Genomic DNA, 25985 nt, shown 5'->3' with positions numbered 1-25985 from the left:
GGGTTGTATTCATGGGTTCTATTACACCTATCACAGAAAAGTTTCAGATCAAGATTACCATTTATAAACAAGGTTTTGTACATGTAAATAGCACATGAGAATGTGTTGTGTGAGTGTATGTTCAGCATGTTAAGGGACTTAAACAGAGGGGCTGTGTGTTGTCTGAAGACAGAGTTTGTTATAGTTCTCATAGAGGATTTTTGCCAAGTGATGGTGGGCTTGAGGTAATTTGCAGTGGTTGAACCCCCATGCACAGATACTGTACATAATATGTTATCTATAAAGAACACCACTATTGACACATTAATACATATTAGCAATAAAAACTCATATAAACAAAGTGAGAAATAATAAGAATAAATCAACAAAACTATTCTCATGGGGCACATTATCTCATTTTAAGCAAAAAAATGCAACTTCTTTGGGCCATTACAGCTAAACCACGACAGGTAGAGAGTTGTTACTGGAATTTTTGTGCTTCCTGGATACTAATTAACAATGTCAAAAGAATAAATAATTAAAAAAAATTCTTACATTTCTTAATTTCTTATATATGACAGACCTGTATATAAATAGAGTGCACAGTTTGAGGTTAAGGAATGGAAGTTTCAAAGACAACATGGTGACATATGGCAACACATGATCAATATGCAGCATATAAAACAAGTAAACATTATAGTACTGTACTTTAGTTTACAAGATTCATTTCGATGTATGTAGTTCACACTAAAGTAGAAATTTGTTTTTAAGAGGCTGGCATTGAGGCTAGAATTTCGATATGCATCTCTAATACCTGTACAGTAAACTCTCTCTCGCTCTGTGAATTCAAATAACAAATTTAGATATTAGCAATTACATTTTTAACAACAAAATTCAAACTATTTGAAGGTGGATGTGCCCTCCTGTTATTTTGTATATTGGATTTGCACAACCAAAATGATTGTTGGAAAAAACTTCTTAATACCATGCTCTGACCTTATGACTCTTCGCAATTATTTATATTTTTACCGATTATTTTTATTACATTCAAGCTCACAGTGCCACCCAATCACTCTGCATCTCAAAATATATATACAGTATCCCAATTTCAGCAAGAAAGTGGCAAATTGAATAACAATATACTATACAGGTAAGTGTTTTATTAGGTATAAAAAGATGGACTATTTTACTTCTTTGGAATGTAACCCAACTTTGCTCCGAGCTGGAGTTTCCAGAAACTCCTTCCTCTTCAGAATGAGGTCATACTATAATGTGAATATGAACCAAATCATTTTCAAGAGTATAGTATAACGTTGAAATTCAATACCTTAATGTTAAGTAGAGGTGAAATATGCACTGATACTCTGAGATTCGACAAAGTAAAGACAAAGATTCGACCTGATTGGAACCTAACTGGATTAAAGACAAACATTTGACCCGACTGGAAGCAGGATGACAGATACAACATCAATGACATATGGCATGAGCAAAAACAATTGCTTCTCTGGTTTAGAAAGTCCTGATAAAATTGCATACTCTCATATCTGACATATTATACATTTAGGGTTAAAAACTGAGTATAATTCATATGGTACTGTATATTGGTTTTTGGTTTTAGCTCTGCCTTGGAGTAAGTAAATGTTGACAGCTGCCAAACCAAACTACATTTACCTGGAAATCTAATGATGCTTGCATTCATACTAAGAAAAATAAAATAAAAATTATATTTAGACAGATATTACTGTACTTTCATACATATTCTCAGGCCGCTAGCATACAAGGAATTTTTGTTGTTTACATTGTTTCATACATTTATTGAAAGCTATTTTCATGCGTTGTTGTTAGGAAAAACATGGATTTTGTGCACTTAGATACAATATACAGTATTCAGTTGGTGGTGGACCGAAAAATGTAATAACAATTCTCTCTGTCAGGGACAGGAAACCTGTGCATTTAACGTATATACTTTAGACTTGTATTGAGGTTCCCCCCCCCCCATGCTAAACCATTTCAATCCCATTTGGGAACTGAACCAGGCTCCCTGATTCTGTGTCAGGAATGAAGCCAACTGTACTACAAGACCTGCTTCCTATCTGCTGGAAAATATGATATTTATTAAAATGTTAACTTGACCTTAAATTAATATCCTATTATATATAATATATTATTTAACAGTAACATATTAATTATCTCTATCTCACCATACATATCTGTAAAGCACTATTACAACCAATAACATAGAAACATAACAAATCTCATTTTGATGATCCTTTGGTGTCCTAAGTGTTTATCTTGACTGGCTTGTATTTCTTATCAGGATCAGGAATGTAATATTTAATCCAAGACTCCATAAATGCAGCTCGACGAGACCAAGGTTTGAAATGACCATTCCAGTGCAATAATTTGGCTTTTTTAATAAACTCTTTTGAATATCTTGCTCCTGGTGTAACTCCTGAAAATACAACATTCCAGTTAAATCTATGTTTACAATTTTTAATAGAAACTCTCATAAAATTTCTACCATGGTGCAGTTCAGTTAAAAATTCTGTTGACCAAACCACACACTAGAAGATGAGAAGACGACGATGTTTCGGTCCGTCCTGGACCATTATCAAGTTGATTGTGAATTTTGTCAAGAATTCTGTATCTCATTGCATAAAGAAATCACATTAATGTGATGTATCAATGAGAAAAGCTACTGAAGGGATCTCCCAGAAAGTAATAGGTTTCTTCAGAGAAGTGTTGTGGTTGAAGGGTGCCAGGCATACAAATTAAGGTAATCAATTCTCTGAACCTTGTCATCCATCACTGCAGCCACTTAGTGGTAGCCTTTGGAGATGGTTCATGGGTGTTCAGGTACTCTAGTTCAGAATAATCCTAGGCAATTTTTAAGTTGCCATGGATAGTTTAGAGGACGGTGTTAAGTGGTCTGATGTTTATGGGTGTTACAACAGATGGTTTTACCTCAGTGGTGGACTGAGGTATGCTCACCATTAAGTTCCCCATCTCTAATTTAGAGAACAAGATGATTGCTCATCTAGCAGTAACCTGGGAAAATATAGTGCAAAGGCATAGGGGGAACTAACAAATTATGCATGTACAGTGGTACCTCGCATAACGATTGCCCCAAAAGACGAATATTTTGGGTAACGAACGGCCCGATCGGCGTCAAATCGTCCCGTATGACGAACGCTGGTTTGAGTAACGTCAACACCACATGGTGGGGTTCCGCTGCTGCTTGCACATTCTTAGACGCCTCCGACGATGCACATAAATTATGTTGTTCTTGTTTAAAGATGCTAATGATGCTGGGATATAAAAGGGTGACTGCTGAGATGTTGCAAAGCATTGACGTTTTTGTAGGAAAAAAGAAATGAAATATCTGATATACAACAAATGTCAAAAAAGTTCGTTCGGTGTTCGGCAGGTAGGCTGCTCCATTATAACAATCTTTCTTTGTTTCAAATGTGTTCCATTTGTTTTTTATTTGTCATTTACGTCTCAATAATGGAGAAGCCTACCTTACATACACTGAATAAACCATTATGACATTTTCCTTTCTTCAAATGTGTTCAATATTTATTTTTCATTTGTCTTATAGCAAAAGGTTCGTTCGGTGGTCGGCAGGTAGGCTGCTCCATGTTTCTTACATACAAAAAACGTAAATAATAAAAAATATGAAGAATTTTGAAAACCAGTACAAATGTCAAAAATGTTCGTTTGGTGGTCTACAGGTCGACTGCTCCATGTTTCTTAAAAAAAAAAAAAACGAAAAATAAAAGAACTGTTGAAACAATTTGAAAAATGGACAAATGTCATAAAGGTTCGTTCAGTGTTTGTCGGGTAGGCTGCTCCATTATTGAGACGTAAGTGATAAATACAAAACAAATGGAACACATTTGAAACAAAGAAAGATTGTCATAATGGAGCAGCCTACCCAACAAACACTGAACGAACCTTTTGCTATAACGAATATGAAAGACAAGGGCTGCTGGCTGGGTTAGTAGTGCGTGAGCAACCATTTGTAGCACACATGCCTCTAGCTCTCAAACACCTGTCCCACACGGTGTTGAAAGACTGTACTCAGTCAGTGCAATTCAGACCCTATTGTTTGAAGAACATAAGGGTCATAACATTGGTGAAGCTAGGCGCAATAAGAGCTTAACACAACAGTCGGATGCCTGTGATACAGCACCTATGAGGACGATACAGCGAGCGTATCCAGGTGTAGCTCTGAGCCCCACCCTTGCCATCTCTAATGTATATAGATGATACATAGATGAATCGTTTTCTGCGTTCAGTGATGATGCATCTGATACAAGTAGCATAGATTTAATATTGACCTCTGCGAGCCAGAACACCCTACTGCTGTTAGCTTCCTCAACTGTATGAATTCCTGCTTCCTCATACCCTTAATCACTAGACCTACTAGAATCACTGATAGCACTGCCACGACTCTAGATCACATCTGGACCAACATAACCTCTCCGCTTACTTCAGGCATAATCACCGATAGCACTACAGACCACTACCCCACATTTCTCTTAACTAACATTAGCAAACCACCTCTAGAAACAAGGGAGTTAAGCTTTAGGCTGCACAATGAAACTGCTATAAACAATTTTATAACTGCTGCTGATAATGTCAACTGGGAGTCCGAGTTAGGTAACATAGGGGACATCAACCTAGCAGTGCAATCTTTTCTACAAACAACTCTTAGCCTTTATAACACCCACTGTCCTAGGCTTACAAAACAAGTCACAAGCAAAAGGCTTAACAATCCTTGGCTTACAAAGGGAATACTGAAATCCATTAACAAAAAACACGACCTTGAGAAGAAGTATAGGTTAGGAATTGTCTCCAAAGAATTCTCAAAGAATTACTCATTATTGCTATCTAAGATAATTAGACGAGCCAAAACTAAATACTACGAAGATAAATTTACTCAAATAAAGAGCAACATTAAGCAAACTTGGAGCACAATTTCACAAATATTGGGATCAAAGAAATCTTTAAATAACAAACCGACTCTCCTGTCTAATAACGATGGTCAGCTTTCAGCCTCTGATTCTGCTATTGAGTTCAATAGGTTCTTCTCTTCCATTGGTTCATCCCTTGCAAATGATATTCCATCTTCCAGTACTGACATTAAGGACTATCTTACAGGTAACTATCCACAGTCTCTGTACCTAAAGCCTATTAACTCCACTGACGTCAATGAGATAATCCTTTCCCTTAAAACCAAGTCTGGTGCCCTTGAGGAGATACCAACTTTAATTTACAAAAAAGCCTCCAGATCTTTAGCCCCTGCTATTGCTTTGCTCTTCAACAAGTCACTTGAACTCCAAACCTTTCCAGATATTCTAAAAAAAGCGAGAGTAACGCCTGTCCACAAATGTGGTGACCTCACAGATGTTAACAACTACAGACCTATATCAATCCTGCCAAACTTGTCAAAAATTTTTGAAAAACTTATATATAAGCAGCTTTACTCATATCTAGCCAAACTCAATATACTTAGCCCTTGCCAATATGGCTTCAGACCCAAAAAAAGCACTAACGATGCACTTATTAGTATGCTTAACTCGATTCATACAGCTCTTGATAAAAAGGAGTTCCCTGTTGGGTTATTTGTGGACCTGCGTAAAGCTTTTGATACTGTCAACCACCATAACCTTCTTCTTAAATTACATCATTATGGAGTCAGAGGACACTCCCTACAATACCTCGAGTCCTACCTTACTGACAGGCTCCAATATGTTTCTGTGAATAATACAATTTCTCCCACCCTCAGGGCACCCTTGGTGTTCCTCAGGGCAGCATACTTGGCCCTCTCCTCTTTCTCATTTACATTAATGACCTTCCAAATGCCTCCCAACACCTCAAACCAATTCTACTTGCTGACGACACAACCTTCATTTACTCCAGTCCTGACCCTCTTGCTCTAAATGCCACAGTAAATACTGAGCTAAATAAAGTCCATCTTTGGCTAACTGCCAACAAACTCACCCTTAACATTGACAAAACTTTCTATATTCTGTTTGGCAATAAATCCTCTAGTCATATAAATCTCAAAATAAACAATACCCAAATTTGTAACAAATTAGATGGCAAATTCCTTGGCATTCTCATTGACCACAAGCTGAATTTCCAGGGACACATTCTAAATATATCAAAAAAAGTTTCAAAAACTGTGGGCATTCTTTCTAAGATCAGATATTATGTACCACGCCCTGCCCTGGTGACTCTCTATTACTCCCTTATCTATCCTTATCTCAACTATGGTATTTGTGCTTGGGGTTCTACTACCCAAAATCACTTACGTCCTCTAATTACCCAACACAAAGCTGCTATTAGAACAATATCCAACTCTGGCCCCAGACATCACTCGGTACCCCTACTCAAATCTCTGAATATGTTAGATATTAAGTCACTGCACATTCTCTCATGTGTATTATACATATATAAAACGCTAAACTATAATGCCAATCCTGATCTTAAAAGCTTCATAGAAGGTTGTAACAGAACCCATGATCACCACACCAGAAATAAATACAGTTTTGATATTCCTAGAGTACGTCTTAATCAAACTAGAAATGCTCTGCAAATCAAGGGGCCCAGAATGTGGAATGACCTTCCCAACCATGTTAAAGACTGTACCTCTCTCAACCAGTTTAAGATAAAAACTAAACACTACCTAATAAATTCCCTGTAATCTACCTCACTCCTCTATTGTCAACCCATGTCTGTTATTTTCTTTTTTTTTAATCAACACTGTTTGTCAACCTATTGTATTTGTGCTGCTTTTTCAGTCATGTTCCCCCTTTTTTTATCTTTATTTGTATTTGTTCTCAACACTTTTTATTCTTTATGCTCAATTAGTATTAAGTTCTAGATATTAATGTTTTTCTTGCCCGAAACGCATTGCGTAATAGTGGCTTTAGGCATTGTATGTACTAGCTCTATCTATATATCAATCCATTAATGTAACATCACTTGTATGTATATACCTTACCTGAATAAACATCTGAATCTGAATCTGAATCTGAATCAGATGAACAGTGTTAGCGGCTTCCATGGTGGTGGTGTTCATTGATATTTTTAAGAATACCTGAATCTTTTCCTGACTGATGGACACTCTTTGAGGCTAGCTGAATCTCTTCCTGACTGATGGACACTCTTTGAGGCTAGCTGAATCTCTTCCTGTGTGGGACCTTACAAAGCGATCTTTTCAAGACTACCTTACAAATTGAGCTTTTCCTATAATCGTTTCAATACTACCTTATGCTTTACAAGCTTGGCTACATACCACCTACAAGTACTAAAGCCAAGGGTGCACGCGAGTGCATTATTTGCAAGCACACAGAACGATGAAACAGGAAACAAAAATCTATCTGTAGCTGGTGCAAGGAGAGCAAAGTCGCGCTGTGTACCATGGACTACTTCGTTGACTATTACGCACCTCCAAAGTACTGAGTGTGTAATACAGTGTGTTACTGTGTAAATAGTATGTGAAACTGTACATATTGTAATATTAGTGCATTTTTACCACGTAATATTGTGACAAACATTTATTGTGGACACATTACTGACACATGTATCACAGTTTCATGGAAAATTATGAACATTCTACTGTATACATATTGTAAAGGTCACAAATATGCATCATATACGATAAAAGAAACAAATAAAACCGCATTGGAAATGCATAGGAAAAATATTTGAAAATATATTTGTGGCAACACGCGGTGCTTGAATGGCCTGCGCGACCGTGTCTGGGAGCTTCACACACGGGCGACCAGCCCCTGATGACGTCACAGCGCACCTTGTCCACGCCCTCACAGCCAAAGTAAGTGGAATTTGGTAATTATTTTTACATAGACATGTTCAGGGACGGTAATTTATCATTTTACAAAGAAAAATTATATTTTGGGGAACATTTGATGTCATGCACACTAGGGATATTTCACAATAAACACAGTGCATCACACTGGTTACATGGGGGACACTCGTTTTGTATGACGTCCGTTTCACATGACGAACATGGAACGGATTAAATTCGTTATGGGAGGTACCACTGTACTAGATAACCAGAGACCAGATATAGCTTTCAAAAGTTTTAAAGTCATTAATGTCAATCAGAGCTGGATGCAAACTTTGACACCATACTTTAAGCCTGACAAATGTGAGGAGAGTAATGACCCTGGCTGGTTTGATGAGCATTGTTCACAGAGCCCCAACCCAGAGCTGGGGCATCCGTGAAGACGTTGAGCATGGGCAGAGGAAGGTGCTATGGAACCAAATCCTGAAAAGCCCAAGAGGAAGCCGGTGGTGAAGCAGTCAGCAAAGATTTAAAGGAACCTGCACCCAATAGGGACTGAACCGGAGATACCATAACAACTGCCGAAGCCACACTTTGCTTAGAGGAAATACTATGCGGGTAAAGTTCAGGCTCCTGCACAACCCCTTGAGCAACCATTGAGTCACCTAGGGGTGACTCAACACCAACAAGAGGCAGTGCTGCAGCCAGGTCAAGGCTGCCCAAAGAAGGGAAAGTGAAGTCGACCAAAAGTCTCCCATGAGACCCAGCCAGGTCCAAACCTGGGATGGAACCAACTTGGACTTCTGCCAGATCACCAGGAATCTAAACTCGACAAGCTGGGGAAGAACCAGATTCCTGGCTAACAGATGTGCAGATCAACTGGGAATCCACACCAGTCATTGAGGTAGGCTAAACACAAAACGCCCAGCAACCGAAGATGAGTCAACACGACTCAAGTGCGTAAACACATGTGGAGCCTGATTGTGCCCAAACGGAAGAATCTGAAAGTGGTAAGTTTGCCGCCCCACCACAAAACCTAGCCAATTCTTGAACCTCGGATATACTGTATATGGACATGCCAATAGGAATTCTGGAGGTCCAGGGAGATCATCTAAGAGTCTTCATCTAATACAAGAATAACCTGGAACAAGGTGGTTATCCAGAACATGGGGCAAGGGATGAACTGGTTCAGCCTAAAAAGGTTGAAGATGAACTGGAAATCCGCCGAGTCCCATTTCAGAATCACGAAAAGACAGGAAACCCACCCATGCGACAGAGTTGGTTCGACCACACCAGAGGCCGAACCAACTGACCAACTCCACTACAGGCTGCATGAAATTACCCAAAAAGGTTACAAATCATAGGAACAGGAATCGGCAAACTGGGTGAGCCACCCCCACCCCCACACACATCTGTTTCCTGTATGTGGAAACATGTGGACATTTGGTGTATGTGGACATGATCACCAAAAACAAGATTCTCAGAGGAATTGATAGGGTAGATAAAGACAGACTATTTAACACAAGGGGCACATGCATTAGGGGACACAGGTGGAAATTGAGTGCCCAAATGAGCCATAGAGACATTAGAAAGAATTTTTTCAGTGTCAGAGTAGTAGACAACTGGAATGCATTAGGAAGTGATGTGGTGGAGCCAGACTTCATACACAGTTTCAAGTGTAGATATGATAGAGCCCAATAGGCTCAGGAACCTGTACACCAGTTGATTGACGGTTGAGAGGCGGGACCAAAGAGCCAGAGCTCAACTCCCACAAGCACATCTAGGAAAGTACAACTAGGTAAGTACACCCCCACTGCCCCATGATGGGGACGAACTGTGAATGGACTGTCGCAAACCACGAGAAACTAGTGCCTTCTGTGAGGAGCAAGCATAGCACAAACCAGATGGAGGAGCACAGGGTAGGTGAAGTGTTTGTGACCTGGAATCTGGCTCCATAGAAGGCCTACCTCAACCCATAACAGGCAATGCCTCAGCTCTACCCAACTGTCCTTCAAGGATGAGAATGAGATCCCCGAGAACAAAGAAGGTCCAAAATAGGCCTACAAACAGCAGCCGCAGAAGAAAAATTGGGACACAACTTTCTCAGGAAAGAGAAAAGGAGAGGAGAGAAGAGGAAGGCGGACATGAGAGCCAGGACCTAGTCTCGGAGGGAACAAGGAACCACTTGGAGTTGAACAGGACCCATGGGCCCACATCAGATCCCAAGCCCCAGAAGTCACACTTGAGGGCCCTGAGGTGGAGCCAGCACCCATTCCCACTGCCATAGTTAAGAGTAGTACAGGGGAGAAGCTTCAAAAGAAGGGTGGGGATAGAGGATGGGGGGGGATGGCTAGCTAGAAAGAAAACCCCGAAGCCTCAACAGGAATAGCCAGATAAACTGCCTATTCACCTGATTTGGAAGAGCTAACCAAGTCACATCCTGAGCTAAACCCTGCCCTGACCTGGAAACCCTCCACTGTTTTGGGGCTGGAAGCATAGGGAAAAGATCAGAAGGGTGAACCTTACCTGAAAAGAAAGGAAGAGGAGGTGAAGACAGAGCCAAGGTGGAGTTCACCAACAACTCCAATTCTAGGACCCTAAACATCTAACTGGACAGCTCTGAGGCATCCACCTGGGCACATAGCCTAGACCGCTGTAATTGAGCAAAGGGAATTCACAAAGTGGAAGTTGCCTGATATGCCCTAACATCATCAGGAGACCCAGCAAGATTCAGGATTGAAGGTGTCTCCAATCCAACAGGCAGCATGGCAGAGGCAGAACAAGTGATCGTTGTCTTGTGACACAGACAATGAGCAACCCGCTAACTCGCACAAGGCGAAAGCAGGTTCAGAGGAAATATCCACCTGACTACCTAACCCTCAGGGGATTACCAGGGCTTGAAGGGTAAATGAAGCAGGACACCCAGGCACTGGAGATGCTACACTGGACCTAAAAGTAAGCGGACACAGCCGGGGTTACACGGCCAAAGTTACACCCAGCCAGGGTTAAGACAGAAGTCACAAGACTTCACCTTGGGCAAGGGCCACCATAAGAGAGGAAGACCTCTAATGAAACGACTCACAAACACTCAAAAGACAACACTGGCAATGCAAGGGCTATGCTAGACAGCACATAGGGAAGGTAACCTTGAGCACATGCAGCTCCAAGCATTCTACAAGCCAGGCTCATGCTGCACCGCAGTGTACAGGAAAAGCCAACCTTGGCAAACACCAAAACCACTTAGCTGAACAGTGGAGCCTGCAGAGAAGAGAGGCAACCCTGGAACTACAACAGCAGTCAAATGACCCCAAATGCATGAGTGTAAGAACTGACAGCTTAGACCCTGGAGGTGGTGAGCCCCTTCTCCCAAATGAGTAGGGAAGGTGGGGCAAAGGCCATACTAGTTTCAAGAGATTCAATAGTTTGTTTACATGGCTGGGGGAGTTCATTAGGTGGGTTGTGAGGCTTTGGTCACTTTGATGCCAACATTGGTTTGTTTCGACTATGTAGCTGACTTTCTGGATGCCTTCCACGGCGAAGTGGTGAAATGTCACCACTTTTGGTGCCTCTGAGGAGTTCAGGTTTTGGCTCTGTTCCCTGGTAGGCCTAAGAACTACATGGCTGATATGACATGGTTGATGGGAACCATCTTTGTATATAAATTCAGAGAGCCACAAGGGGCTTCCCGAGAAACAGACCTAATAAAACTTATAGTTCTTAATTTAACATCATATAGCTTCACAATGATATATTTATGATAGCTATTTAGTAAAAGATTTGTGTACCAAAACATTGATATGAGTATTATTTCTCAACAGAAAAGGATGTTTGTTGGTAGTGAGACAACAACTACCTTACCTAGGTCCCCTACATGCCAGGGTTGTGGAAGCGGGGAGACACGGTTGTACATGACTATCAGTATTGCTGCCTCAGCCTCGTTTACTTCTGGTTCCAATCCGTAGATGGGGTCGCTGTGGACAAATAAAATGAAGGCTTTGCCCTTAAAGCTCATTACATGAAAAATAAAATATAATTAGTTCAAGCAAAATGTCTAGTTTTTTATATTTATTTATATATACAGTACAAGAGTTCTTACATTATTGTAAAGCCATTAGCACACATAGCATTTCGGGCAGGTCCTTAATCCTAATTTTCCCCAGAATACGAATCATAAAATCGTTTAACAAGCAGGTACCCATTCACTGCTGGGTGAACAGAGGCTATAGTTAAGGATTGGTCAATCCTCCCCAGCCAGGATACGAACCCAGGCCAAAGCGCTTGTGAAGCGCCAGGCGAGTGCTTTACCACTGTTCAACGGGGATTGTGTAAGTTAGTAGTTAGTAACAAATATATGTCTACTAACTCAGTGAGTGAATATAACATTTAATGCACATATATGCACAGTGAACAGTGAAAAAGTGGTGCAGAGGAATACACAGTGAAAGAGGAACAAACAGTGAAAGAGGAATAAACAATGAAAGAGTAGTGCAGAGGAACAAACCGTGAATGAGTGGTGCAGAGGAACAAACAGTGAAAGACTGGTGCAGAGGAACAAACAGTGAAAGACTGGTGCAGAGGAACAAACAGTGAAAGACTGGTGCAGAGGAACAAACAGTGAAAGACTGGTGCCCAACTGTGCCACACTGCACGGGTTCAACAACCCAGGTTGTTGGTGCCGGGGAGAGGAGCAGGTGAAGATGCCACGGGGTAACTACTGCACAACAGAGTGCTGGGAGATTTGGTGTATTCCACAGAAGTAGTTTTTAGACAGGTTTTCTAAACCAGGTTTCTATAAGCTGAATAGGGACTGGGGATAAGGTTGTGGGTATATGTACGTTTGTGTATTCACGTAACTGTGCTTGAAAGTCTGCCTGCCCTTTCAATTCTCGGTCGTTCAATGCAATGATTTCTGATCCCACTAGATTTCAATTACAGTACCGTATGTACAGGATATATTTGTATAAATATACACACATATATATACATATACAGTATACAGATGTATGGCTGCCATGCACATTCAGACACTGGATCGTGATGTTGCCAAATATGGTCCTAATGTTTTTACTAAGTTCCTAGAAGGAAAACGAAGAACTCAGATTTATTATTTTTATTTTTTTTTCAATATGGGGGATTGTTACTGGAGGCTTGAGAAAGCAACTGTAAGCCCCCATGTATGTGCAAGACTTTTAAATCTGATGCCGTTCCTTAATGCTTCATATGATGGGATGCGTAGTCTGAGCATATTAAGCTACCCCCATCATATGATGGGATGCACATCCGGAGGGATAAAGTAAGTAGTGTTTTTTAGACAAATTTTTGTGGGAAATAGTGCAACAATGAATTAGGATAGCAGAGGGCAGCATAAAATGAGGTACATGTGCAGAGCATTATTAAAACTTGAATACTACAATTATATCCACTGTTAGTAATAAACTACTTCCTATTATTAATAGTATCACAGAACATTTCTAATAACAATGAAAAGCAACTTACCTTTTGCTACTGTTAACCCAGTCCATTAACAGATTAGAAATATTAGAAGCTTTCCAAGCAGTCATGTCTCCCACAAAGACATCGGTATTGAAGGTACAGGCTTTGGGCTTAATCTTCACACCTTTAAGCTTGTGATGCTGTAGGTTGATGTGTGTTGAATATCGAGGTTTAGCTAAATTGAACCGTTTAGAGCCTAATTGACAGTCATCGGCGAAAGCGCCTAAATGAGAACTTTTTATAGCCACATCAATCAGCTCTCTTACATCTCCTGAAATATTAAGGGTAAGGTTTAGTGGCTAGGATAAACATCACCTAAGCATGCTATGTAAAATTTTGCTATGAACTCTAAATGAATTTTAAAGCTGATAATTTATGGCATCTAAATGGATACAGTATACTTTATTAAATACATCTGCATTACTGGACTAATAATGAACAGGAATTTGCTGGTGTGAAAATCAAGTCGAATGTAATGAAAAGTTGTATATGTGTGCATATTTACTTTCCAAGCTAAAGTGCTGGTACTGCCAAGCCTTAGGAAATCACACCAAACCTCTGAGACCCACCATTAAACACTAGGAACCAAGACCAGAATGTGGCTCTTTCTTTGAGGCAAGGGGAGTCTGGGTATCAGAGATTAACTCGAGGAGTGTGTGTCCAGAAAACACACAGCTTATTCTGGTAAATGTTCTGGGTATCAAACAGAGACTAAGGGAATGAACCTAAGAGTGGTACGAAGTGCAACCAACCCGAAACCCAAGTCAATCGCTGAACCTCAGAAGGATAGAAACAAACTAATGAGTGTCCCAGAGATCCATGGAAACTAGCCAATACTGACCCAACACAGTGAGCAACGGACACAGCGATCACCCGAAATGAAGGAGAGGGGGGATGTAAGTGTTGATCTTCAATGAGTTATGAACCCACAAAAGCCAGGGAGTATTTTTCTTGGCCATCAGGGTCAAACAGGATATGATCTACAAAGAACAAGTAGTGGATATAATGATCATACGCAACATTTCATGGAAGCAGGTGTAGAATAGTGGAGTAGAAGGCAGCACAGCTCTTGGGGACACCTGCAGAGGAGCAAGGCACCAAACCCAATGAAGACCCTGGGTGACTACACAATAAGCCCAAGCATCCTCATGACCAAGCTCCCAATGAGTGCAAATGTCCCCCTATCACATGGCTTAACCATTAAAGAACGAAGTAGTAGCAAGAGTCAGCTCAACAATATAATCCAGCACTAGATAGAGGCTTCCCTGTCCCAAAAGCAAGAAGGGTTGAGGAGAGAAGTCACATCCATGGTGACCACTGATGTACGTACCATCACCAATACCTCATCTAGGAGACCAAATACCCAAGAGCCTACCACACACATGCAGAAAGCAAGTGGGCTGGGTGGCAGGAAAGACACATGTTGAATCTAACTTTCTCAGAAATGAATAAGATAGAAAAGTGTGAGGACAAAATTTACCATCTGGAGACAGCCTTATTACACCTTCTGGACCCTTTCAATTTTGATTGTGCTTTATATCCTCTAGGCTAGATCTGGCTGAAGGCACTAAATCAGTTTCTTCGGTTGACTGTCCACTGTTGGTTCTGAAATCATGTTTTTAACACTTTCGCGCTTTAGATTAGAGAACTCGTCGCCGTTTTTTCTTACGATTCCGCATAACAGCCTACTTTTCTCGTCCATCGAAAAAATATTTCTATAAATTCCATTTTTTAACCGAAATGGATGGGGATACTCTCAGATTATATACGTTTTGTAGAGAATTTATTTGCGAATTTTTTGGTACCAGAATGAATATTATATCACATAAACTTCTATGAGTAAAAAAAAAATACAGAAAGTATGTTTGGGGGTGTGGCGAGCGTGTGGCAGTGGGTTCCCTTTAGTCGTTGATATATCCAACACGTGGGAAATATTTGTATGTGTTATGTATATGTCTGTGTAGGGAATTTTACTGCGATCACTGTCATACAAATTATAAAATGTTTCAACAAGTATAAACATGACAAACATCAAACGAACGAAAACAATGCGTTCGTTTCTGCCGCGAACGCATACTGAGCGACGTGGTTCTATATTTGGCACTTCTCTTACACATGCTTTGCACAAATGTTATACATTTCATCTTATAGAAAATTTTATTGCGAACACATTGGTATAAAAAAGAAATACGTACATAGAAAAGTAGGGTCAGGAAACGTATAAACTTTTCAAGCATGATTTCCCCCCTGTGTTTTCGCCAGTGCGCTCGCGGCTAACTACTCTCCACTTCACACACTCTTGCGGGTGGGCAATTACCTATATTAAACATTCATATGCATATGTCCGTGTAGAGAATTTTATTGCGATTCCAATGATACCAAAATTAGCGATGTAGGACAACTGTAGGCTTCGCAACCATTAAGAGAGTGGAAACATTTTGTTGCTGTTTGGCGCTCTCGGCGAGTGATCTGCATAGTTTTTTATTTGGTGTTGATACTCCTTATGCTTGGGCGGCATTTTATAGGTATGCTCTTATAGACAATTTCATTGCGAACACAGTGATACCAAATTTAAATACGTGCGCCTTCAATTATTGTCAGGACAGTCAAAAGAGTGTACACTTTTTCGGTCTTACCGCGTAGGCGCGCGAAGTGCCGAAAGCATCTGGGGTATTGTTTTTTTTTGAGCGCCGAGAGCGCGAAAGTGTTAAACCTCCCCTGACCTTAAGGTTTTCCTTTATCAGAGGTTTCCTGTTTGATCTTTTTGAAGTTAAGTCATTTAGCTATGCATACAGTGTGGGCTGGGATTTTATATCTAACCATTACCATGTGAGAAAGAGGCATTGATGCAAGCTCACATACACTTAACTCATGGGTACTTAATGGAACAATGACCTGCTGTTTATTGTCTGAACTACAATGCCTCTCCGGGTCGCTTGTCCTTAAATAGAATCCTTGGTAAAGCCGATACTTTTCATGTATCTTGCCTTATGTCCTTTTGTTCTTGGGCATCCCGAGTGATATTTAGCACCTTCAAGAATATCCAGTGAGAGACGATGCTACATACTTTTCCTAGTTTCATGCCTTGTTTTAAAAATTACTTACCATGATGAAGCAATACATAAATTATTCAATTGTATCAGTCAGACATTTAAATATGTATATAAATTTCTACATAATTTAACTAAGAACCCTTACCTTGGATAATTACATCAGTATCAAGATATATAAATCTTCCATCCAACTCTGGGAAGATTGACTTGAGGTATATTTTGGCAAAGTGTGGCTTTTTCTTAGGTATTTGAGGCACATGTGGGCGGACGGTGTAGTTGACTCTGTGCAACACTGTCTGTAGCACCCATTTCCTTTAATGAAGCAAGATTTTTGCAATAAGAATAATACACATAGATTAAAGGATCTTTAACTAGAATGAATAAAAACATGCATATGAAATTAAAATAGGCTTATTTGTTAATAATGGCCATGAAAACTATGTAATTCAAATTCAACGTAAAGAGTGCAATAGACCAGATAACTATTATATAGATAAATTTCTGAGCAAGTCCCTCTATTAGGACTATAATGTAGCCTATCAAACTGGAAGAGAAATCTTTCATAAGCATTTATTAACTTAATGATAAAAAATTAAGCAATGACTATAAGGAAATGCACTTTTCTGGTAGGCCCAACAGTGGTTCCCTGAGCTTAACTCTGGGTCCACCAAGCAATACCCCAGCACATCAGGCCTCTGATACATAGAAGCCAGGATCAGAATTTGGTTCACTCTACGAGGCAAGGAGAACAATAGATTAGGGATTAGTTACAAATTTGGGGAAAGCATAGGTTCAACCAATAAACAATTGCTCGAAGGAAATTAGGCACCAATAGGTTAACAAGGCAAACAATTGTTGTGGTGGAGTGAATATCTTAATTCCAGGATTCTGGAAATATCCTGATAATGGCCTCTCATTCTTTGTTGTTTTTTGGTCATCATTCTTGATGCACAGCTGTCATTCTTTGCTCTGGTACCCCTTCTTTTCCAATTGGTCAGCCCAATCGGCTTTTTCTCATTTTGTTTGAAAAGCTGGCTTCCTTAATTTAGGCACCATTATAACTTCAGGAACACCCATTTTTTGGTGGTCCCCCAGTGACTCCCCATTCCTGCCCTATTTCCTTCTTTCCTGTAGGGTTATGGGGATTTTGCACAGGCAGCTCCAAATTGAGGCTATTTTACACTGGTGGTATCAAACTTGAAGGCTGGACTGTAAGACTTCAGGTAATCTGGGCTGCCATCAGATGATGGTCAAACGCATCAGTCAGGGTAACTTTCTCCATGGCAACAACCATCTGAATTGTTTTGTGGCAACTACAGGGTATATTAAGAAGTAATATACTTGCTCCAAATTCTCATTAATTCAAGGTAAGAAATTACATGTTCTTGTTAATTCTACTTAACCTATCCTTAAGTTAGAAAGTTCTACACTAATCCTATATATACTAATTACAAGTAATATCTCTTTCCCAAGGATATTGGATCAATCAGGCCAGCCAACAGGTAACCTAGTAAGTGTTGATCAATTTGCCAAGATGAGGAGAAGCTTGTAATATAAGCCACTCACAGCAGATCAGAGTTAGTTTAACTCCAAGAGTGGTTCAGTACAGATACTTGAAAGATACCACAGATCTCCAACACCATGTAACATCCACCAGCAAGAATGCAATACTCTTCGAGTCTAATTCCTCCTCTCTCAAGACACTACAGCCTTGTGCGACATGATAACGGTACAGCGGCTGTACCAGGCTGATAGATTATGGTACACACTTCCCATTACAAAAAAAAACAAAAAACACACACATTGGCCTTTGCAATGTGAAAATTGCACAGGAGTGAAAAAATACTCAGATGAAAAATTAAGACAATTTATTGTAATATCAAAATGAACAAATAACAAGAAAGATACCAAAAAAACCCTGATTGAACACACTTAGCTAGCACACAAGAGAAGTAATAATAACACATGTATAAACTTACTTAAACACAAAAATACGGGTGACACTGAAAGTATTTACACAAAAACTAAAACCTGCACATGAAGAAGCAGGAGGCAAGTGTTGTGCAGAGGCAGTAATGTTTATTTCCCGAGCACCTGATGAGAGACTGAGGAGGTGACCGAGGTCATGGGTATTTATACCCCTAATGGTGACGTCACACCCTTTGTCATCGAGGCTTTGAACAAGGAGCCAGGGCGTAACTGGTAGTTCATAGACATAACAAGGAACCAATGAGTCTGGAAGCTGAACACCTGCCTGGAGCTCTCGGGCGGGGTGGAGGGTGTACTGGTGGTGGTGTCCAAACATTCGTCTGGATTGAACACCATATCGGTTGTAATATGCGGTATGTAGAATAATGAATAACGAAGGTAAGAAGGAAGAGGCAGTTTCCTCCGCTATGCTTGGAAATTATGTGACAATTGTCATAGAGCAGACAGTCAGATTCTGGCTGCATCGAGCTTCCGTGCTCTCATCCCGTATTCAAGTTCCACGCTCTACGCTCTCACATCACATCAGAGCTCTCTACCCAGTTCTCACTCAAGCTCTCTGTTTCCTGCTCCAGGCCTCGTCTCAACTATCACAACATGCCATTACAGTGCCAACAACTGACTGCTGTAACCAAGATTATATTATATATAAAAACCCACTAAACTGTTTGAGTCTCATCACCCAAACTTGTATGTGTAAACATACTTTACAGTTTATGTAATGATGCCTTCAAGTAGTCCCTAGTTTCGTTATACCAATACTTGCTGGTGAGTTGTACTCAGTTTTGTGGTTGATCTCTGATCTACTTCCCTAGAATACATGTTAATCCAGATTGTGGTCCTGGCTCCCAGTAGGTGACACGTAGGTCTTGGAAGGCATTTGGCAAAAGCTTGGTGGACTAGAGTTAAGTATGGAGAGCTACTGACAGGTCCATCTCAGAAGTTAACATGAAAAAGTAACAAAATTAAAAATTACTCAACAACTAACCTGAAGTCCGGAATGACAATCTTTGGCAGTGTAATGTAGAAATGGACAGATGATTTTGTGTTTGATACAATACTATTCATAGCTGTAGTAACACCAACTAACGTCTCAGCATCTCCAGAGATTACAATATTCACAGCTTTACCTAAAAACAAAGACAGTCAAAGAATTTTGTTCATTGCATATAAAAAGTTTAGTTTACCTGAATTTACCTGACTGCCACTAACACTATAGTGGCCTCAATGAAGACAGGAAGCTGGCCGCTTATCAAAGGTCCCCCCATTTGCCTCTGATGATTTTTTTCCACCCGAATTTTAAATTTAACAGAGTTTTAGCATTTACGGCTTCAACAGCCAGCAGTTGACATTTAGAAAAACTTGTCTGGATCAACATTCTCCAAATTTTTCAGTACAGTATTTTAAAAGCTACAATGAGATCCATCCTGTCATGTCTGGATTTAAATTCTAGGCATGACATATGGCAGGCATGAATTTCAGGAACGAATTAGGTCACTCGGACACACACTAAAATGCCCGATCCACTGTGTGTAATTAGTGGCTTTATAAATTATACAAATACTGAACCTATTAAGAAACTACTGTAATCATATCCCCAGTATATTTTATAAAATATTGTTATTATTATTATTACAATACTTATTAATTATTTATAATACTGACAAGCAATGAGTATTACCATGAAAAGGAAAATAAAGAGAACTCTTGGTGCATCACTACATATGAAAACTCCAACACTAACCTGAGTTTTGCGCGCTGCTAACATTGCTACTGATTATTGGTAGTGTGTTATGCACTGTTTTCACTTTGGACTGATTTCCACTGTTAATTTTGGCTGCCTCAATGAGTTCACCAAGCAGTACCTTAAAAGAATGCCAAGCTGTTTCAGTTCAAATATAATTTACATGTAGTAGTAAAGTAACAATATAAATCTCAAACAATACAAATTACACTTTTGTGTGAAATTGCATTATATTTTAATTAAAAAGTTAAAATAAAACAAGTAATCAATCTCACAATGTTCAGCATATGTAATAATATTTAATATCCTTCAAGCACTTACATGACTTTTGGCTGCCCTAGCCAGAGGAACATTGTCTACTTGGCTAGCCTGTGAAGAATGCCGATGACTGTTAGTAATGTCTCCAGGATGCCATTTCAGAGATGACATGACATATACCAGCAGAACGCACCAACCAATCCCAGCCACCACCACACCTTAAAATTTTTTAAGCATTAAATAAATAACAAAGCTTCAATGAATTTCCTTCAATTTTCCATTACAGTACAGACATTATTTTGTACATATGAATAATTAAAGGCAATGTAAACATTACTGCACACACTATATAGAGTCATTACAACTTAAGTCTCTATGGTGATAGATTTCCAGCATTGTAATTAATTACCTGTACATGCAATCAACATATTAGAGATTCACCGGGCTACAGGAATAATAATAATTCAGACGATAAATATAGTTTTATAAATACACACCGTACTGTACTCTCAAATGAACAATAAACAAAATATTATATACAGTACAGGTACAGTACAGTACAGCAAGTTGAACAGTGTAATCAGTAACCAATGTGTGAAGTATCTCCACACATCTTCCTTGTTAAAGACATCAGGAGTTGATTCCTATAATCAAAGTTTCTTCTCTCAGAACTTTTCTTTGTTTCAGGAGATTGTACTGACAACAATTATATCTGCTAGTGTTGAAGTAACATTTTGTATAATTTCTAGAGAATTTTCTGAAGTTGTGACATGTCTCTGAGTATAATTTGGTGGGATATGGTTTTTTCCATCTGAGAGCCACAAATTTTTAGTGTTCACAATGCAGGAACACTAAAAACACTGTTTTTACTAGTTTGCAGTAGTGTTAGAATATATAAGAACAAAGGTAACTGCAGAAGGCCTATTGGCCCATACGAGGCAGCTCCTATTTATAACCACCTAATCCCACTCATATACATGTCCAACCCATGCTTGAAACAATCGAGGGATCCCACTTCCACAACGTTACGCGGTAATTGGTTCCACCAATTTGGTAATTGGTAATTGGTCATGAGGCTCTCAACCACTCCTGGTAAGAGAGTTGTTTTGTTCTTGGATGATTTTTTTTTGTAATACTGCATACACAATACATAAAATCTGGACCAACTTGACAAGTATCAACCATATTCGTTCAAAAATTTTACAGCTAGAGTACTATTGTTACCTTTTCTGTACTAGAAAATATTTCTTGTATTAAATTGATACAATACAGGTAGTAGAATGTTTTTTTTCTGTGATTGACCCCTGTCCTACCACACAGTAAGGATTTGTCCTAGTCATATATATTTTCCTGTGTTTATGGTTGAACTTTTGCTACTTAAGAGGTTTTCGTTAATCTTTCTTTGGATACTACAGTACGTACTATATTTAATGCATGTGCAGAAAATTTGATGCCAGCATTAGTAGTCTCACTTGATCAGATAGTGATGGATGTGTCCAGGTCCTGTGATAATGTCTATGCTTCTAGTGCAGTATATGGTCAGGTAACTAGGAAGTAATTATCAGTGGTATGCTTTACTAAAATACGAATGGGCAGCAACACACTTTTTTTGAGGGGTATCACACTGTCTAATGTCAATGGTGTCACCTTGTAGTGCAATAGGTCATAATATGAGTGTTATGCTGCCTAATGTCAGGGCTGCACCTTGTAGTATCGTAGTTTGAGTGCCACACTACCTAATGCCACCTTGAAATAGGTCATAGTAGGAGTGCTATACTGTACTGCCTAATATCAGAGCTGTCATACTGTAATGTCATAGTAGGAGTGTCATTCTGCCTAATGCCAGCAATGTCACCTTGTAAAAGCTCAAAGCACAAATGTCATTTTGTCTAGTGTCAAGAATGTTATCTTGTAATAGGTAATAGTAGGAATGTCATTCTACCTAATGTCAAGACTGTCACATTGTAACAGGTTACAGGAGAGAAATCCTGCCTAACACCACGACTGTCGCATTGTAACAGGTTACACGAGTGACTTCCTGCCTAACACCACGACTGTCACATTGTAACAGGTTACAGGAGAGACATCCTGCCCAACACCACGACTGTCAGCTTGTAACAGGTTACAGGAGTGACATCCTGCCCAACACCATGACTGTCACATTGTAACAGGTTACAGGAGTGACATCCTGCCCAACACCACGACTGTCAGCTTGTAACAGATTAAAGGAGTGACATCCTGCCCAACACCACGACTGTCAGCTTGTAACAGGTTACAGGAGTGACATCCTGCCCAACACCAAGACTGTCAGCTTGTAACAGGTTACAGGAGTGACATCCTGCCCAACACCAAGACTGTCAGCTTGTAACAGGTTACAGGAGTGACATCCTGCCCAACACCACGACTGTCAGCTTGTAACAGATTACAGGAGTGACATCCTGCCCAACACCACGACTGTCAGCTTGTAACAGGTTACAGGAGTGACATCCTGCCCAACACCACGACTGTCAGCTTGTAACAGGTTACAGGAGTGACATCCTGCCCAACACCAAGACTGTCAGCTTGTAACAGGTTACAGGAGTGACATCCTGCCCAACACCAAGACTGTCAGCTTGTAACAGGTTACAGGAGTGACATCCTGCCCAACACCACGACTGTCAGCTTGTAACAGATTACAGGAGTGACATCCTGCCCAACACCAAGACTGTCAGCTTGTAACAGGTTACAGGAGTGACATCCTGCCCAACACCACGACTGTCAGCTTGTAACAGGTTACAGGAGTGACATCCTGCCCAACACCACGACTGTCAGCTTGTAACAGGTTACAGGAGTGACATCCTGCCCAACACCACGACTGTCAGCTTGTAACAGATTACAGGAGTGACATCCTGCCCTACACCAAGACTGTCAGCTTGTAACAGGTTACAGGAGTGACATACTGCCCAACACCACGACTGTCAGCTTGTAACAGGTTACAGGAGTGACATCCTGCCCAACACCACGACTGTCAGCTTGTAACAGGTTACAGGAGTGACATCCTGCCTAACACCACGACTGTCAGCTTGTAACAGGTTACTGGAATGACATCCTGCCCAACACCACGACTGCCCTGGACACGGGGACACCAGAGTCATTGCTCAAGACTTCATGCCTGTAGTTAGTCATCAGTGCCTCTACTGTGTCACCTTTCTCGTGGGAAAAGCATTTTACTCACAGACTTTCAGTTTAGTGTGCACCATGATTTGAAAGGCCAGGTCTTGGCACCGAGGCTGACAGCGTCGGCAGCTGAGTCTGGTACTGAGGACTCGTCCGGACACGCCATCATCTCCCTCTCTCCTTTCCTCTCTTCCTCTCTCCCTTCCTCTCCCTCTCTACCCATTCATTAACGTCTATATAAGCAAATATTCCTCAAGAGAACTACACCATTCCTCTGGTGGAGAGTGGCGGGGTTTACAGCTAAAATCTGGAATAAGTTTAATCTTTGGTCACTCGAACACATTTTAGATGTAAACACCAGTCGCAGAGGTTTATAATGTACTCACCTAGTTGTACTTACCCTTGTGAGTATAACTCCTTGTGAGTATAACTCACAAGGAAGGTGACTGAAGGAGAGGGAAGGTGACTGAAGGAGGGGGAAGGTGACCGAAGGAGGGGGGGAGGTGGCTGAAGGAGGGGGAAGGTGACTGAAGGAGGGGGGAAGGTGAATGAAGGAGGGGGAAGGTGACTGAAGGAGAGGAAAGCGACTGAAGGAGAGGAAAGTGACTGAAGGAGAGGAAAGTGACTGAAGGAGAGGAAAGTGACTGAAGGAGAGGAAAGTGACTGAAGGAGGGGGAAGGTAACCGAAGGAGAGGAAGGTGACTGAAGGAGGGGGAAGGTGAATGGTGACCGAAGGAGAGGAAGGTCACTGAAGGAGGGAGAAGGTGACTGAAGGAGGGAGAAGGTGACTGAAGGAGGGGGGAGGTGACTGAAGGAGGGGGAAGGTGACTGAAGAAGGGGAGGGGAAGGTACCTGAAGGAGGGGGAAGGTGACTGAAGGAGAGGAAAGTGATTGAAGGAGAGGAAAGTGACTGAAGGAGAGGAAAGTGACTGAAGGAGAGCAAAGTGACTGAAGGAGAGCAAAGTGACTGAAGGAGGGGGAAGGTGATTGAAGGAGGGGAAGGTGACTGAAGGAGGGGAAGTGACTGAAGGAGAGGAAAGTGACTGAAGGAGAGGAAGGTGACCGAGGGAGAGGAAGGTGACTGAAGGAAGGGAAGGTGACTGAAGGAAGGGAAGGTGACTGAAGGAAGGGAAGGTGACTGAAGGAGAGGAAAGTGACCGAAGGAGGGGGAAGGTGACTGAAGGAGAGGAAGGTGACTGAAGAGGAAGGTGACTGAAGGAGAGGAAGGTGACTGAAGTAGAGGGAAGGCGACTGAAGGAGGGGAAGGTGACTGAAGGAGGGGAAGGTGACTGAAGGAGGGGAAAGTGACTGAAGGAGGGGGAAGGCGACTGAAGGAGGGGAGAGCTGACTGAAGGAGGGGAGAGCTGACTGAAGGGAGAGTGACTGAAGGAGGGGGAAGGTGACTGAAGGAGGGGAGAGCTGACTAAAGGAGGGGGAAGGTGACTGAAGGAGGGGAGAGCTGACTAAAGGAGGGGGAAGGTGACTGAAGGAGGGGAGAGCTGACTGAAGGAGAGGGAGAGCTGACTGAAGGAAGGGAAGGTGACTGAAGGAGGGGGGAAGGTGACTGAAGGAGGGGGGAGGTGACTGAAGGAGGGGAGAGCTGACTGAAGGAGGGGGAAGGTGACTGAAGGAGGGGAGAGCTGACTGAAGGAGGGGGAAGGTGACTGAAGGAGGGGAGAGCTGACTGAAGGAGGGGGAAGGTGACTGAAGGAGGGGAGAGCTGACTGAAGAAGGGGGAAGGTGACTGAAGGAGGGGAGAGCTGACTGAAGGAGGGGGAAGGTGACTGAAGGAGGGGAGAGCTGACTGAAGGAGGGGGAAGGTGACTGAAGGAGGGGAGAGCTGACTGAAGAAGGGGGAAGGTGACTGAAGGAGGGGAGAGCTGACTGAAGGAGGGGGAAGGTGACTGAAGGAGGGGAGAGCTGACTGAAGGAGAGGGAAGGTGACTGAAGGAGGGGAGAGCTGATTGAAGGAAGGGAAGGTGACTGAAGGAGGGGAAGCTGACTGAAGGAGGGGAGAGCTGACTGAAGAAAGGGAAGGTGACTGAAGGAGGGAAAGGTGACTGAAGGAGGGGGAAGGTGACTGAAGGAGGGGGAAGGTGACTGAAGGAGGGGGAAGGTGGCTGAAGGAGGGGAGAGCTGACTGAAGAAAGGGAAGGTGATTGAAGGAGGGGGAAGGTGACTGAAGGAGGGGGATGGTGACTGAAGGAGGGGGAAGGTGACTGAAGGAGGGGGAAGGTGACTGAAGGAGGGGAGAGCTGACTGAAGGAGGGGAGAGCTGACTGAAGGAAGGGAAGGTGACTGAAGGAGGGGGGAAGGTGACTGAAGGAAGGGAAGGTGACTGAAGGAGGGGGGAAGGTGACTGAAGAAGGGGAAATTGAAGGAAGTGTCGCTATAGGTCGTCTGCTGCCCACCAGCGCGCCAAGGTCATGGAGGAAACTCGCACGGAGATATCTGTCCCCTAAAATCTCAAATCCGCAATTTTGAAAAAAAAATT

General features: G+C 41.5%; 1 protein-coding gene across 1 annotated transcript; it reads right to left on the bottom strand.

Annotated features, from left to right (window-relative positions):
- Positions 1-1119: 1119 nt before the first annotated feature.
- Positions 1120-23668, bottom strand: LOC123750258 (glycosyltransferase 8 domain-containing protein 1). Its single transcript, XM_045732379.2, has 8 exons — positions 23550-23668; positions 20399-20553; positions 20078-20198; positions 19322-19463; positions 16493-16659; positions 13298-13565; positions 11660-11772; positions 1120-2431 (listed from the first exon to the last, which is right to left on the bottom strand). The coding sequence occupies exons 1-8, from the start codon at positions 23572-23574 to the stop codon at positions 2259-2261; spliced, it is 1164 nt and encodes a 387-aa protein (XP_045588335.2). The 5' UTR covers positions 23575-23668; the 3' UTR covers positions 1120-2258.
- Positions 23669-25985: the final 2317 nt, after the last annotated feature.

Source organism: Procambarus clarkii, chromosome 4 (genome assembly GCF_040958095.1).
Source record: "Procambarus clarkii isolate CNS0578487 chromosome 4, FALCON_Pclarkii_2.0, whole genome shotgun sequence".
Classification (NCBI taxonomy): Eukaryota; Metazoa; Arthropoda; class Malacostraca; order Decapoda; family Cambaridae; genus Procambarus; species Procambarus clarkii.
Note: the sequence above shows the minus strand (reverse complement) of the source record. Positions and strands in the feature narration are given on the sequence as shown.

Bases quoted from the DNA above. Each gene is read 5' to 3' on its own strand.
- LOC123750258 (XM_045732379.2), bottom strand. From the start codon at position 23,574: ATGGTGCACACTAAACTGAAAGTCT. The intron at 20,199-20,398 runs GTAAGTGCTTGA...CATTCTTTTAAG, and splicing joins CTAGGGCAGCCAAAAGTCAT to GTACTGCTTGGTGAACTCAT. The intron at 19,464-20,077 runs GTTAGTGTTGGA...CTTTGTTTTTAG, and splicing joins TAGCAGCGCGCAAAACTCAG to GTAAAGCTGTGAATATTGTA.